The sequence below is a fragment of the Ooceraea biroi genome, chromosome 5, assembly GCF_003672135.1.
Source record: "Ooceraea biroi isolate clonal line C1 chromosome 5, Obir_v5.4, whole genome shotgun sequence".
NCBI lineage: Eukaryota > Metazoa > Arthropoda > Insecta > Hymenoptera > Formicidae > Ooceraea > Ooceraea biroi.
The window spans coordinates 13,486,418-13,502,266 of NC_039510.1; the positions used below are offsets into that span (position 1 = coordinate 13,486,418).

General features: G+C 39.3%; 2 protein-coding genes across 2 annotated transcripts; one reads left to right on the forward strand and one right to left on the reverse strand.

Annotated features, from left to right (window-relative positions):
- The first annotated feature begins 5,023 nt into the window (after positions 1-5,023).
- LOC105280971 (nuclear cap-binding protein subunit 3) lies at positions 5,024-8,230 on the forward strand. The gene is made up of 7 exons (XM_011341856.3): positions 5,024-5,287; positions 5,351-5,508; positions 5,570-5,718; positions 5,800-6,165; positions 6,261-6,652; positions 6,737-7,245; positions 7,377-8,230. The coding sequence occupies exons 1-7, from the start codon at positions 5,198-5,200 to the stop codon at positions 7,516-7,518; spliced, it is 1,806 nt and encodes a 601-aa protein (XP_011340158.1). The 5' UTR covers positions 5,024-5,197; the 3' UTR covers positions 7,519-8,230.
- Positions 8,231-8,652: 422 nt separating this feature from the next.
- LOC105280970 (mitogen-activated protein kinase 1) lies at positions 8,653-15,718 on the reverse strand. Its single transcript, XM_011341855.3, has 7 exons — positions 15,483-15,718; positions 13,734-13,860; positions 13,550-13,660; positions 13,176-13,427; positions 12,910-13,077; positions 12,628-12,816; positions 8,653-12,526 (listed from the first exon to the last, which is right to left on the reverse strand). The coding sequence occupies exons 1-7, from the start codon at positions 15,608-15,610 to the stop codon at positions 12,401-12,403; spliced, it is 1,101 nt and encodes a 366-aa protein (XP_011340157.1). The 5' UTR covers positions 15,611-15,718; the 3' UTR covers positions 8,653-12,400.
- Positions 15,719-15,849: the final 131 nt, after the last annotated feature.

A 15,849-nucleotide genomic window follows, 5' to 3' on the forward strand; every position in this document is an offset into this window, starting at 1 on the left:
AGCAGGCAAACGCATGCAATGGAAAATTTAAACCGATCAAGGATTAAATCGGATACAAATGTAGAAGAAAACAGGCAGCTAGATCGCGTTATCCGAAACAACAGGTCGAAATAGAAACGAAAATCTTCCAATCGTCATGTCATCATGATTTATCTCGTCGAATGCGAATGATTCTTCACTGTTTACAAATGATTACGTTATTATTCACGCCGTGCAAACGAAACCCGAAATCCGACGGAAATCTCAAGTCTAGCACGTCACTCCAAATATTCCGTTAACGCGCTTTTAAGAACGTAAGCAAGCGAGATAATTATATTAACAAGATTAACAATGGGCGCGTCTCATGTATTATTGTTTAACACCGAGGCATCATGGCTAATTGTTTCGAGAGCATCTTGTAACAATCACGCGTTCAACTCGTTGAATCACGCGAGATGCATATCACTCAACGAGTCGTAATAGATATAATTTAATTTATTATAATATACACACACAGACGCGCACGTGATGAATAATGACATCGCATCCCAGCAAACACAAAGTAACAGGTAATATACATGTTAGTTATAATTTCCCACTCATTAATATAAATACAATATAATATACGTGTTATGTAACAATTACATTGTTGAGTGGGAAATTATAACTAACATGTATTAGGAGTGTGATTTAGTTTTGAGGGTTTTGCAACAGATGGCTGTAGTGTCAGTTTGTTCCAATAGCTGTTTCCGATAACTGTTGTTTCTTACAGTCTTGACATTATCCATGACATTTAGTAGCATTATAGCAATAGATGCAATAACAGTCGTGTTTATATCATCGTAAAAATCCGAAAGAGCATTTTCGACATGCGTTGTTTTGTTTTTTAATCAAAAGAAAACTGCGGCTGACGGTTATAGTATTCTTGTGGAAACTTATGGTGATTCTGCCCCATCAATTAAGACGTGTGAATACTGGTTTAGACGCTTTAAAAGTGGTCATACTGATGTGAAGGACAAAGAACGCTCGGGACAACCAAGAAAGCTTGAAAATGCAGATTTGCAAGCATTATTGCACGAAAATTCAACACGATCCACTTCAGAACTTGCCAGAGCATTAAATGTTGATCGTACAACAGTTACGAAACATTTACATGAAATGGGAAAAATTCAGAAAGAAGGGAAATGGGTTCGACATGAATTATCGGAAAGTGCCATTGCGAACCGGTTGAACATTTGCATTTCGTTGATCGCCAGGCAAAAAAAGAAGAGTCTTTTGTCTCGGATTGTTACTGGGGATGAAAAGTGGATCTATTTTGATAATCCGAAACGCAGAAATCATGGGTGGGTCCAGGCGAACCATCAACATCCACTCCGAGACGCAATATTCACGGTTCAAAAGTAATGCTCTGTATTTGGTGGGATAGTGTACTATGAGCTGTTAAATCCGCATGAGACTGTCACGGTTGATCGTTATCGACACCAATTGTACAAGTTGAAGCAAGCATTGGACCAAAAACGACCACCAATTGCGAGTAAACGACGGAAAGTGATTCTTCTTCGTGACAACGCTCGACCTGACGTTGCGTTATCAGTGAAAGAAACACTATTAGAGCTCGAATGGGAAGTCTTACCGCACCCCGCGTATTCTCCGGACATTGCTCCATGCGATTATTATTTGTTCCGGTCGATGCAACACGCTTTAGAGGATACACACTTTCATAATTTGGAAGAAGTGCGAAAATTCGTCGACGAATGGATCAACTGAAAAGAAGAGTCATTTTATCGTGGTGGAATCCATCTCTTGCCAGAAAGATGGGAAAAAGTTATAGAAAACGAAGGAAAATATTTTGATTAAGGTATTCATTCATTATCATATTTAAATACATGCGTTTTTGAGCAAAAAAACCCTCAAAACTAAATCACACCCCTAATACATGTTAGTTAAAATTTCCCACTCATTAATATAAATACAATATAACATACGTGTTATGTAACAATTACATTGTTGAGTGGGAAATTATAACTAACATGTATATTACCTGTTACTTTGTGTTTGCTGGGATTACATGTGCAATAAATAAGAAATTTTGTTTCTTTCGAGAATCACTCACCATTTCAGACATGTCTATCGAGTTCTCCGGCATTTTAGCGAAACACGACTTGATATTTCTGCGAACAATTATCCAATTCTATCCGAGATGATCGGTGCAATTGGTCGCCGAGGGATGAAGACTGCATTTAAATAGACTATAGAGTGCACGCGACCTTTCGATCCGACGACCAATTCGCGTCCGAGAACGCGTCGAAACTAAATGCAATCTGTCCGATACACTGTCCTGTGAAACGGAAATCGCTTTCTATGGCTGTCGCCTTTTTTAGGCGGCTATTTAAGAGCGACGCCTTCCGTGTGATGTTCCCTCTCTCCAAAGCAAAGATGAGAAACCGATGAATAATAATAAACGCGGCTTATGCGCTTAAGGGGATGCTGGAGCTGCTAGTGAACTATTTTTTCACTATAGCGATGGTAATTGCAGTTTCGAAAATTCTCTTTATTGCTTGTGCAGAATAAAAAATCCTTTTCCACAAATGAAGTATAGATAGAAAGAAAGCCCGTTCTACAGGACTTTATATTCAAAATGGAAAAAAGTTAGAAAAGACAAATGCAAGTTTTTAACTTTTTTCTTTTTATACTTCATTTGTGGAAAAGGATTTTTTATTCTGCACAAACAATAAAGAGAATTTTCGAAACTGCAATTACCATCGCTATAGTGAAAAAATAGTTCACTAGCAACTCCAGCTTCCCCTTAATGTTGGCCAGATATCGTCTTCGAATATTTAAAGAGGGAGATTCTATTGTAAGACACGAGGATTGTGTGGGAGATAGAGGAATAGTAGGCAATATTCACTGATGCCAGAAACTGTGCATTGGTAGCATGTTAGGCCGTCGCATAGCTAGAGATGAACTGAAGATAGCTCGCGACGCACACAATTTATATATATAAATCGACACTCGTACTACGTACACTGCGTGGAAAACAGGAATTAGAGCAATATATTTTTAACTGATAACGGCGTTTGAAGTTTAATTACTTTCTTCACATACAATATCTTGCAATTTATTTATTTAATTTCTCATTTTATCTTCTTGTTTATTTTGATAAAATAACAAACATAAAAATTTTTTTATTAATTCCTTTTCAACAATAAATATCTGTCTTTCTGAGGATCGCAAACGTAAATTTGTAAATCTATATATGTACGTCTTATTACATTCTTTCTATATAAATTCTATTGGGTTGTTCGAAAAGTTATTTCGTTTTTTCAAGGAAAAATGAAAGGCGGTTTTTTCATATTTAGAAAAAATTTTATTCAGTGATGTATTGGCCATTTTGTTCCACTACCTTTCGCCATCTTTCTGGCAACTTTAAGATTCCACGCTCATAGAAGTCCTTCTCCTTATTGACAAAAAATTGAAGCAAGTGATTTTTGACGCCTTCATTTGAATCGAAGTTTACATTGTTCAAAGAATTTTGTAGAGACCGGAACAAATGGTAATCGGATGGTGCCAGATCAGGAGAGTATGGTGGGTGTGGTAGCACATCCCATCCAAGCTGTAAAAGCTTCTGGCGAGTGACCAAACTTGTGTGTGGTCTGGCATTATCGTGATGGAATACGACACCTTTCCTATTCGCCAATTCTGGTCGCTTCTGCTTGATGGCAGCATCCAATTCATCCAGCTGACGACAATACACTTTCGAATCAATCGTCTGGTTGCTTGGTAGTAGCTCGAAAAATACGATTCCCTTCCAATCCCACCATACAGAAAGCATGATCTTCTTTTGATGAATATTTGCCTTGGATGTCGATTGAGCAGGTTCATCTTGCCTGGACCATGATCGTTTTCGCTTAACATTGTCGTAAACAATCCAGTTTTCATCTCCAGTTATGATTCGCTTCAAAAATGGTTCATTTTCTTCACGTTTCAACGATGAATCGCAGATGGTAATGCGTCGAATCAAGTCAATTTCCTTTAAATTGTGTGGAACCCAAATATCGAGCTTTGAAACGAATCCAAGGCGTTTCAAATAATCGTAAACGGTCGAATTCGATAAATTTAACTTTTCAGCAATTTCGCGTGTTGTTATGCGACGGTTTGCATCTACCAGAGCCTTTATTTTCTCGTCATTAGCTTTAATTGGCCGACCTGAACGTGGTGCATCTTTCAAATCAAAATTTCCAGTACGAAATTTCGAAAACCAATTCTGATACTGACGTTCACTCAATACATCTTCTCCGTACACGGTACACAATTTTGTTCTCGCTTGCACTGCATTTTTACCCTTTCGGTAGTAAAAAAGCAAAATATTACGAAAATGCTCACTTTGATTTTCCATGTTTGATGTGATGCCAAAAAACAATTACTTGACAGATCGCAACACAATAAGATACTAAATGACGTCTGAAATGTCAGTTGTCAAAATATAAAACGAATTTGCCGCTTAGAGTAAGGTTAAGTATCGAGGAACGCGACTAACGACATCGCTTTGTGAAAAACGAAATTACTTTCCGAACAACCCAATATATGCGCGACGTAAACTCCAATCTTGAATATCTTGAATGGCTTTGGCGATTAATCAAATTTATGTTATCGCAATTAACATAATTGGATCGTAATAAAAACGTAATAATAATATGCGAGCTTTAAATTTATCTGTGGAAAATTAACTTAAGAAACTTTTAACTTAATACATTACATCGCAAGTGTAAGAAAGCTGTCAAATTAAATTATTTTACCGAGAATAAACAAATTTATATCTACTTACACATAAATACGCATAAATTTGTTCAAAACTCAAGTACCTCCGGATTTCAAGAGTTATCGCGCCATTTTAGCCACGCTGTCGCTCTTTAATAATACTTCGTCGGTATCTACGATGAATGCAATATTATCGATAGCTGATAAATATCCAATCCACGCTTTCGCCTTCTAACGGTGAAGAACTGTAATTCTAAACTATACATGCTCGATATTACTCCAACTTCACGCAGTACTCACCAGAGGTGCCAGTGGCTGTTTGCTGTTGTGGTTACGTTTTATTTGTAAATCGTAACCTGTTGGCGTTACGCTCGTTTTATGAAATATTATTCACGACTGGATTATCCGCGATACTAATTTTACTCTCCACACAACACGTTTATCGAGACGCGTTTGTACGATGGAGGAATACGACGAATCCTCGGACGTCGAGATGGTGCCTATTGAGGAGATGGAAAAACCCAGGGACCCTTTGACAACAGAGCCACAGGTAACATTCGTGATTAATTATTGGAGTGCTGTAAAACACACTTATCGTTCTAAACGTGTTCAGGTGCAGACGCTGGATAGTCATCCTGAGAAATCTATAATATTTACAACGGGTATAGATGTATTTAGCGAGGAGGAGATATTGAAGAAGAAGGAGCGAGCGAAGCGGTTTGGCTTAACGGAGGAGGTCAAGGATAATCAAGAAGAAGATTTATACAACAGGTAAAGAATAATTAATACAGGTTAAAGGCAGAGAATCTCAAGTAAATTGTGGTGCTTGTAGCATGGGTGTCACGGATGATGAAAACGCAAAGAATGTCCGACTGAGTGTGATTCACATGAGGGGCACTGAAGAGATGAGCACCAAAGACGTATTCGAGTATTTTCAAGATTATGCTCCGCAGTCCATTGAATGGATTAACGACGTTTCATGTATGTGTCAATTTTATTTTCTGAAGAGACGTACAATATATTATTTGGCTGACGTTCGGCGAACAATTTACGATGTTACAGGCAACATAGTCTGGTTTGATAACTCATCGGCAGCTAGAGCCATGATGGGATTATCTAAGAGGATCATAGGTAGCGTTACAAAGCATTCAGAGCGAGAGAATACTGACTCCGAGAGTAGAAAAGAGGCTGACGTAGTGAATGAAGAGAATGTGCCTGCTAATGCAGAAGAGGATAAAAAAAACGAAAACTGTATAAATATTAAAGACATCGATTATCCGTTACCCCCGGGTATATGGAGGAAAGGTATCGATTATCCAAAGTCTAAAGGGATCTTCTTGAGATTCGCCACCAAGATGGACAAGAAACAGGCTAATGCGGAAAAGATGAGCGAATATTATAAAAAACATGGAAACCCAAATTTCGGTGGTAAACTTATTTGCAATTTGTCTACAGATCAAAATAAATATGTAGCATTCAAGTTAACGAGATCAAATATAATTGTAATCTGGTTACATTCGCAGGTATCAAGGGAATCCTAACGGAATCACGTAAGCGTATGTACAGAGAGAGCCGACAAAACAACAAACGCAAGTTAACAGTCGAGGAAAAAGATCGGAATCAAACGAAAAATCCGTGGGGTGCGTTGTCCGAGTCGTGGGGAATGAACGACGTCGTGGAAGATGACTTTCTTCCAAAGAACGGCGTTAAAGATCAGGGACGTAGCATAAAGGAGAGATTAGGTATCAAGTACACGGATAAAGATGCGACGCGAGCGGAAGAGTCGGGGGAGGCGAGCTTGAGTAGTGACAGTGACGAAGATTGGTGCAAGCGCAGCAAGATCCCCCGCATGCGGATGCACGCCGATGACGAGGAGGAGAAAGTACAAAAGCGGCGAGCAAAGCTTCGATATCAAGTTAGTTATCTCTCGTTACGATGTCACTTTTCTCTCTTAATTTGCTTTCTAAAGTAAAACAAATTTCATCTTTTTCCCTCGCAGATGGTCCTTAATAACTTAAACGCCAGCGGTGACTTGCGATCAAGGCTCGGGAAGCCGAAGGCGAGAACACAGATTCGCGATCCCATTCAAGTGGTAGTCACAAACACAAACGCGACAAAATCAAAACGCGACGCCGATCCCGAGGCGATCCGAGATTATCAGGGCCACCAAACCTTAAAAGATCTGCAGGCGTCGGAAAGAGAAGAGGGAGAATGGCAAGATTCGGAAGAGGAGAACAGTCGAGATGAAAACGAGGAGCAGAGGCATGGACATGTGGTGATGGAAGAATACGAGGGGCAAGAGAGAGAAGAGGAGGAAGAGGGAGAAGGACACAAGGAAGGTGAAGAGGACAGTGATGAAGAGAACACTGATGTACTGGCAAAAGAAGTTCAAGGCCCTAAAGGAAGCGTAATAAAAGTAGTACCACCTAAACCACGCATTGCCTCCACCGTATGGGCGAGATTAAATAACGTGAAAAGCGAAGTCAATGACAGTTACTTGAAAAGCAGGTGAGGCAATAGTTCAATTAGTTTTCCTATTGATCCTCTTATAAATTTCTCGCATTTTCCTTTTTTAACATAATCCGCAGACTCATTTTCCTTATAAAAATCTTTTGATTGATAAATTGTATTTTTTTAAGGCAATCAAGCAGTCGTGACTTAAGGAACACCTTGAAGGGTGATCTGCGCTCGCGTATCGGAAATCACTCCAGGGGACGTTCTCCCTTGAGAATAGAAGTGAAAAACGACAAGTATACGAAAGACGACAGTGATAGAGAGTGATTCCTGCATATCGATTGTTTGAAAGTTCGAAATTTGTAAAGACCCCACTTATTACTCCAGTATGTATTATTTTATTTTAAGATTTTACTTTTCCATAATATTTTATATTGGCTATGGTGGAGCATAGTTCGGTATGTGTAAGCATATATATATACAAATATATACATATAATTTATATATTCAATATGAATATATTCAATTTAACTAATTCTATTAAGTCTTTTGTTTTTATCATTGGGAAAATTGATTGTTTCCAAAATACATATGTTATGAAAGAGCAAAGGAAAATATTAACATAGATCCCACTTATATGTTAATCTTCCAATAATACTCATTATTATTTTTACTATCAGACGAGTAATGCTTCCGATAATGTTATATACAAATTCAACAGATCATTGTCTATAAATCGATGTATATTTCTGCAAATAGAGAAAAGGGAAAGTATTGAAAAAATTATATACCTTTATCGAGAAGTGTGTAATAGTGAAAAATAGAAAAAGCAAGAAGTCTTTTATATTGTTCTGAAGTGTATAACCCGTGAATAATGTACTTTTTGTACGAATAAATTTAGATAAAAGGGTAACTTTATAGTTTTTGGGACAACGTCATGTTCGTTTGTACGATGAATCGAGATGTTTTGTAAAAGCAATTCAGATCATTCAAGAGAATGATGTGAGAAGAATGAAATAAATGATACTCTTGCATGCTACATTCAGTCTCTAGACTATATTTTTTTTATTATCAAATTTTCCAGTCGATAAATTATATCGGCACGACCCAATAATCTATATGAAAGCACTGAGGTATTCGTAATTTATTGTAGTATAAAATTTTATTTTGTCGATTCCAGCGCGCATGATATATAATTGAAAGTTAAAGCGAAACTATTAATTAAAACTATTAATTACTTGATAATTTCTGAAAGTTTATAGGGATACAAATAAGAACTCTGAATAATTGGCCAATAAAGCCATTTTTATATTAGCACAATAATAGTTGGAATAGTTGTGTTTAAAATACAATAGTGTCAATCATGATAATTTAATTAGCACGAATTATATTGGCGATCCGTCATTTGCACGGATAGCAATCATTTGGAGCGGCAATTGAGGTAATAAAGAAAATTTCGGGTAAAGAACACAGTAAGTACATTTATTTCTCAAATGTTTCCTCAGCTACATTCATAGGTTCTCATTTTTTTAAATATTTTTCCGTCCGCGGTTATATTTTGAACTTTGAGATTATTTTCAAAATAAACAAGTTTCTCAAATAAAAATGATGTACCTAGGAAATCTCGAGACGATCCGTTTAATGTCTTCTTATTTCCACTATTTTTAAACAAAACGAGTTTAGTAAATGTTATGATTATGCTCTGTATTTATACCATTAATAAATAATGAATTACAAGTTGTTCTTTGATTTTATCCACATAGGGCGAATATCTTTTTGCATGGACACGAATTCACACTAAGATGCAAATAAATTCAGCTGTGCAGATTCATGGCTAGAAGAAAGTCGATTAAATATGAATTTGTTTTTGTTCGAATTTGTTCATGCGAATTTGATAATGTTCCAATATGCTCTGGAATACTTATATCCTGATCTTTGCAGATTATGAATAAAACTTCATCTTTGATCATCGTATTAAATGTATTTAATTGTTTTAAACACTATGAATGTAACTTCCACTTCCGCCACGAAACTATCAATGGTTCACGGCAGCACAACTGAACGGACAAGACGATATCTTTCACGATTGCCGTTAACGCGAATAAACACCGAAACTGTCATGACAAAAAACCGAAAATTTCATAAGGATGAAAGCATTATTCAATTTCTCGAAGCGCGAGTTGCTTTTCGCGAAGTCGCGAACTAAATTGTTTGTGTTGAAGTTTTACAGATTTATGTCAGGAATTATTTGAAAGCGGTAGGTGTGATTGTGAAATGCATCAGCGATGACTTTCCGCGTAAATCCGCATACATTTGATGCTTATTTGTGAAGATTGCCGTTCTTGTCCGTTGTTGAGAAGTGACCATGCGATCTCTCTCGAAGCCCTCATCCTATTCTACGTAAAAACGCTAATGATTTAATCAACCAGGACTTGTTACGAAGACTAACAACTGTCGTTCTATTTCTCGAGAAGAAACGTCGCGCAATCCTCCACTTTGCTTTCTCTCTCTCTCCCCTCCTCACTTTCTGTCTTTTTTTATATTTTTTCTTACATTCCAATGATATAATTGTCGATGTAACATTGAAAATCGACAGACGAAATATTCCGTTAATGTTCGGATATATAAGAATCAGCAACAACAACAAGTACACATATGTAACTTTTAAAGTATATTAGGCCTGATAATATCGATGATCATCGATATATTAGATGCGCGATATTCCACGCAATCTCAGCACTTCCAAATTTTATTTCATTTGTATAACAACATATGTACGATACGCATCCAATTACCGTTGACAGCGAGAGCTTCAATTTCTCGTCGGCTTACAATTTCGCTGAGCGCACGACTTTATCGTCGCTATCTCACGATCTGTGCCATGAGAACATATATTGTTTAAAAGATCTTAAATGAGAGCATTCTTTAAAGAGACAAATATCCATTCGTTGCAGTAACGTCTGATTTAATTTTGTGTATTAATATGAAGTCACAAGAGCCACATGTCAGATGTATATGACAGTTTTGGAGAGACTACTCTTACAAGAGATTAATTATTAGAATTTAATTTAGTTTCAATTTCTTTGTTTTTACCGAGAGATCGTGTGAAAACATACGCATGATACATACGTGTATCGAAAGTAGGTTGTTTTTTCGTACGTCGAATATACGTATAACGGCGAGAAGGCAGTGATCCATCCGTGGATCGCGAGAAAGAACGTATACGTTTATCGCATTTTCAAGTTACCACATACAACAAAGAACGTTCGCACAGATCTGTCGTTCTCCGGAAAACGTCTCTAGTGAGACGTGATCTAATTCAGTATTTGCCGCCTACGAAAGATTGTCATCTTTACGAACTGGTAATTTTACCTTGGTAAAAGTTACGCTTAGATATTTCGTGAATCGGACTATTCTCCGGCTGCGTATAATTTGTGCGCATTGTGATCAAGGCTTGTATATAGTGCGCGCGAAAAGTGTAAACCGCGAGAGATTCCTTGACTCTTTGTCCACGACAATTCGCTAGCCGAATGCGCGCGATGGATAAACAGCGAAGGAAGATAGATATATTTGAATCGACAGAGATTGAAATCATGACGTTATGGTAACGACAGAAATATTATTAGCGTAACCCCCCCGGCGCTCTCCACGCATACTCTCTCAGCAAGAAGGCGAAGAATGTCGGAGCTTGAACGCTTTACATTAGCTTTAACGAGAATCCGTAATTACTAGAAATGCGTCTTAGCTCTAGATAAGAATCTTACGAACAACGAATCTTTGTTTAATCATTAATTTATTGGATGCATTGAAGAACGTGATGTCGGTAACAGAGTTAATAGAGGAAGTAAATTCTTCATCCTCATCCTTTAATATCTTTTTCCTTTACACTTCTTTTTTTTTCTCTTTTTTTAGATTTCACTTGATCTTAAGACTCAGTCGAAACAGCGTTGAGGAAATATTCCTTATGGGCTTGGTGAAGCCAAGTGGAGCTACCGGAAGCGACTAGCGAGTCCAATTGCCAGTAGCCAAAGTGTCATGGTTAAATTTTTCGATCGCGATTTGTCGGCTCCAAAAGACTCCAAGATCAACGAAGTTCGTATATTACGTAAAATTTCTGAATGAGATAACTTGGGAACCTTCTACGTATTATCTGAATTATCTCTATTCACGGTTTTATTACTCGGGCACGGTTGTTACTATAACGCCCGAAGAAAAATCACATTTACGTTGAAAATCACGATTCCTTCCAACATAAATAATTCTAAATGTTCTCGTAGATGCGCCGATTATTACACGTCGTGTATTCGTTCTATATAACGGCTGGCTATCACGGACAGATTAAATACCAAAAAGAATTCTGCCACATACGCGCGCATGCGCACGCACGCACGCACACACACCTACACGTACACACGAGACGAAAATATCATACGAAATGAAGTACGCGAATGCTGTGTCAAGCATTCCGAATCGCGCAGACTATACGTTATCGAGTTTGTAACTGCGATACTTCTGATCATCTCGATGAAGTGTCGAGACCGTGCTTACCGTACAACTATGCAACGCACTCCTGATAATCATCTTGCTTTCGAAGGGAGGCTCTTTTAAACGGAATTCAAGAGAGGGCGATGGAGTGAAGGCGGAACACACTTCGCGTGTTACGCCTCGTCACGCTCGCAATTCACAATTAAATCACAGACAGACGGTACGATACTGTACGATGATAAATAAAAAGATATTGTACCAATTGACATTATACTATGTGTTCGATACAACGTAAGAAATACTATATTTCCTTTCTTCCGCGGTCCAGAGGACCACGCGAATGTACAAGCGTACGCGCGGACACGGCGGTTGTTTCACTCACCCGATTAATTAGCCGGTTAATCGCTCGTTGATTGACTGCTAAACTAATCGCTTTCGTCAATATTCTCGTAATACTCTTGTTTCATCGGTAGTAGTCAGCGACGGTGAAAAGCGGTGTACGATCGTTGAAAGTACGCTTTCTCTGTGCCAATCTTGTTTTATTCCGTTGTTCTTTTTTTTCCTCGTTTTTCTTTCTTTTTAAAAAATTTTTTTTTCAATTACCACGCGTATCGCGTATCCGCTATCGCGATGCCGGAAACGATGCGCCTGACAGGAAAGAAGAGAGCAGCGTTCGATTATCGACAAGTCAGGCGATCGGCGATTCGACGAAACTGCGTTTCGACTACATAGCGTTCTCTTGATGATTCTTTTGGAACAGTAAAGTCTCTTCGAAAATGTACTGTTTCAACACTTCTTTTGGGAGATCGTCCAGCTCCATGTCAAATTTAAACGGTTCTTCCGCTACAGGCTGAAATTTACAATTTCAATTACGTGTACAGGTTCAAGACACGTCGATGATAATCATCATCGATTGTAATCATAATCCTACAGCGAGATTTTGGGATTTACCTCATCGGCGGGGTCGTAATATTGCTCCAAGTAGGGATGTGCCAACGCGTCTTCTACCACGATACGTTTATTGGGATTAAACGTCAGCATTTTGTCCAGAAGATCTAACGCTCTCGGATCGGCATTGGGAAACAGACTCGTCCACGGTACCTTTGGTTTGTACGGCAGAGATTGAAGGTAATTGCGTGCCTGAAATCAGAATCAGAGTAGCATTAGCGATTAGTTACGAAGCGAAACGCCAATTGACGAGGTGCAGATGAAGAAATAAGCATAGTTCGTTACTTTCTCATTTATGATGCACTCGAGATCCTCCGGCGACGGTGATCCGAGAACGCCGAGGATGTGATTCAGCTGGTCCAGATAATGCTTGCCAGGGAATATCGCTCGTCTCGAGAGCATCTCCGCCAGGATGCAGCCGACCGACCAGATGTCTATGGACTTGGTGTAGCCCTGCAGCGAGGAAGTTACATTAGAAGCTTCTTGCTCAATAGGAAGCAACCCGGTTACTTCAGGTACGCTGCTGTTTAGGATAGGCCGAATCGAGATACCTTGGAATTAAGCATGATTTCCGGAGCTCTATACCACCTCGTGGCCACATACTCCGTGAGGAAACCCGCATGATTGTGCTCTGGGTCTGCGACTCTCGCCAAACCAAAGTCGCAGATCTTAAGGTCACAGGTGGTATTCAACAGCAGATTGCTCGGCTTCAGGTCTCTGTGTAACACGTTCGCCGAGTGTATATATTTCAGCCCACGCAATATTTGGTATAGAAAATAACATATGTGGTCGTTACTAATAGCCTGGAAAAACGAAAATGTTACTCGTTTCGTAAAGCTTGAACTAGTCGCTTTTCTAAGCAGTTTTTTTCAGGATACGTTCCGCCGTGCCCTAAATGCACGGCGTCGAATACGAGAAGCCTTACTTGTGTCTTTAGTAATTTGTAGAGATCAGTTTCCATCAGACACTGAACAATATACACGTCTTTCATTTGCTCTATAGTGGGTGCCCTTAATATATCCCTTATATCTATTATCTGTTGCAAAAATAATTGATATTAGTAACAATATAAGTCGGGGAAAGTAGTACACGTCGGTCGTTCAACTCACATTTTCATGCTTAAACCTCGTAAGAATTTTTATTTCCCTTAAAGTTCTCTGGCTATACGTTTGATGCTCGAACGGAGAAATTTTTTTAATAGCTACTTTTGTTTTGGTTACGTTATCGTAGGCGGACCTGTAAACCATGAAATACACCGTGAAATGAACAGATACATGTACTTTCATACATACATATATATATATATAACTTAACAGAGATCCTTTGTCCATGCCTCCAATGCGATCTTATAATTGTTAAATGCGTTAACGATATATGAGTAAAAAAATAATCTTATTACGAAAAATAAAAAGTAAACGGAAGATTTGTTCTCAAGTAAATAAAAAAAGTAACATGATTTATGTAAATAATTTCTCGTCGTGACAACAAACTCTTTTCGGGATAAATTTAATGTTTTTCTAGATGGAAAATTTTCTCATTCATACATCATATTTGCATAGCTCCTTTCTCTCTTTATTGCAACGTTATTTACACAAGTGCCGTAATCCGTTCGCTTGCTACATCAAATGTCTCTTATTTGTGCGTTTTTCAATATTTCTTCGATAAAAAGCTACGCACTGAGCAGCTGCTTTATTATCTATCATTTTTGTTATCATTACAGAAAGCTTGGCACTCCTTAGCAAAGATTTATTCTTTGAAAAGGGTGTCTGCCGTAATGTGTACCGTCGACGATATCGCGGTATAGGATGTGGTCTTCGCGTAACATCCGAACGTACAGCGATGAATCAGATTTGCTGCTATTTTTATTATTACTCTCCAAATATATCGGAATCATATTAAATCAATTATGCATAGTTACAGAGTAAAAATAAAAACTTGTAATACATATAAACCATTCAGAAGACTATAAAAAGCTCTGTATTTGGAATCAGTTATTACTCTCAAGCTGTTCCAATTTTTATATTTTTAATCAATTTCATTTATCAAAGGACCTATCGTTATCGTACATAATTGAGAATGTTCATTTTACAATCAGGAATTCATGAATTTCTTATTAACAATACACTTTACGTTTCTACATATATGCTCGCATTAACATGCAATGCACAATAAATACAATAAACGAAATAAATGAATATATATGCGTGAACACAAGAGCTAAAGAGATAATATATGCCAATAGGAAGCGCGTTATGCGTAAACACTTGTTTTCCACGTAATCCGCAGCGGCTCGCGATGTAATCGCGTGCACGTGTTGACGCGTTGATAAGAACGATAAGATTTAATCGCAAGGTGCGATTTCGTGTTACCAGCGGCGCGGTAACTGAGGGAATGATGATGCGCAGAAAAAAAGACACGAGGAGGAGAAAGCGGATTAAAAAGCAGGGAAAAAAAGGGTCAGACGTGAAAGGAAAGCGCAGTAGAAGCGGTGTTGATGACGCGCGTTTGAAAGTGGCGGCGCACAGAAGTGCGTGCGGTAATCTGTGTGCGTGCGGCGCACGGATAACGTCGCGCATCGCGATCCGTCGCGGCTTTTTGCCACGATCGTGTTCCGCGACGCGACGACGCTCGCCGGTCGTCCGAAAGACCGGGCGCAGACAAACGGCATAATGGCGACGCTCCGCGATGCAGCTCGCGCACTCGCGCGCGACGTGCCGCGTCGCGTCGCGTCGCGTCGCGTCGCTGCTCTCTCGATGTTTATCTCGGGCCGTCGCCTGTCAGACGGCCGACGCGCGCGGTGGCAGCATATTGGCCGCCGACTGACCGTACGTGACAGGAGTCGAGACGATAACACTTACACGACCATGCCGTAGGCGCCCTCGCCCATGTATGACAGATTCGTGTAGCGCGGTCCGACCTCGAACGTTTGTCCGCGCACCACCTCGCAATTGGGATTCACGCCCGCGGATCCCTCGCACGCCGCCATTTTGACAACTACTTTGCGGCTTCGCGTCCGGCAAAGACCTCCAGATACCCCGCCGGAGAGCGACGCGCAACAACGCGTCACCGACGCGCCACAGGCTACTGCACGCTCGCGGCTGGGCGCGGCGTGGGAAATGCAGAGGGCGGGGAAAACAAGGTCGCTCGTGACTCCCTCGCCGTGAGATAAGAGAAGTCAGTAGAGAGAGGACTGCTCTATCGATATAAGAATATCGATGTAGCGTC

Bases quoted from the DNA above. Each gene is read 5' to 3' on its own strand.
- LOC105280970 (XM_011341855.3), bottom strand. From the start codon at position 15,610: ATGGCGGCGTGCGAGGGATCCGCGGGCGTGAATCCCAATTGCGAGGTG. The intron at 13,428-13,549 runs GTAAGGCTTCTC...TCGTTTTTCCAG, and splicing joins ACAAATTACTAAAGACACAA to GCTATTAGTAACGACCACAT. The intron at 12,527-12,627 runs GTAAATCCCAAA...TGTAAATTTCAG, and splicing joins ATTACGACCCCGCCGATGAG to CCTGTAGCGGAAGAACCGTT.
- LOC105280971 (XM_011341856.3), top strand. From the start codon at position 5,198: ATGGAGGAATACGACGAATCCTCGGACGTCGAGATGGTGCCTATTGAG. The intron at 5,719-5,799 runs GTATGTGTCAAT...ACGATGTTACAG, and splicing joins ATGGATTAACGACGTTTCAT to GCAACATAGTCTGGTTTGAT. The intron at 6,653-6,736 runs GTTAGTTATCTC...TTTCCCTCGCAG, and splicing joins GAGCAAAGCTTCGATATCAA to ATGGTCCTTAATAACTTAAA.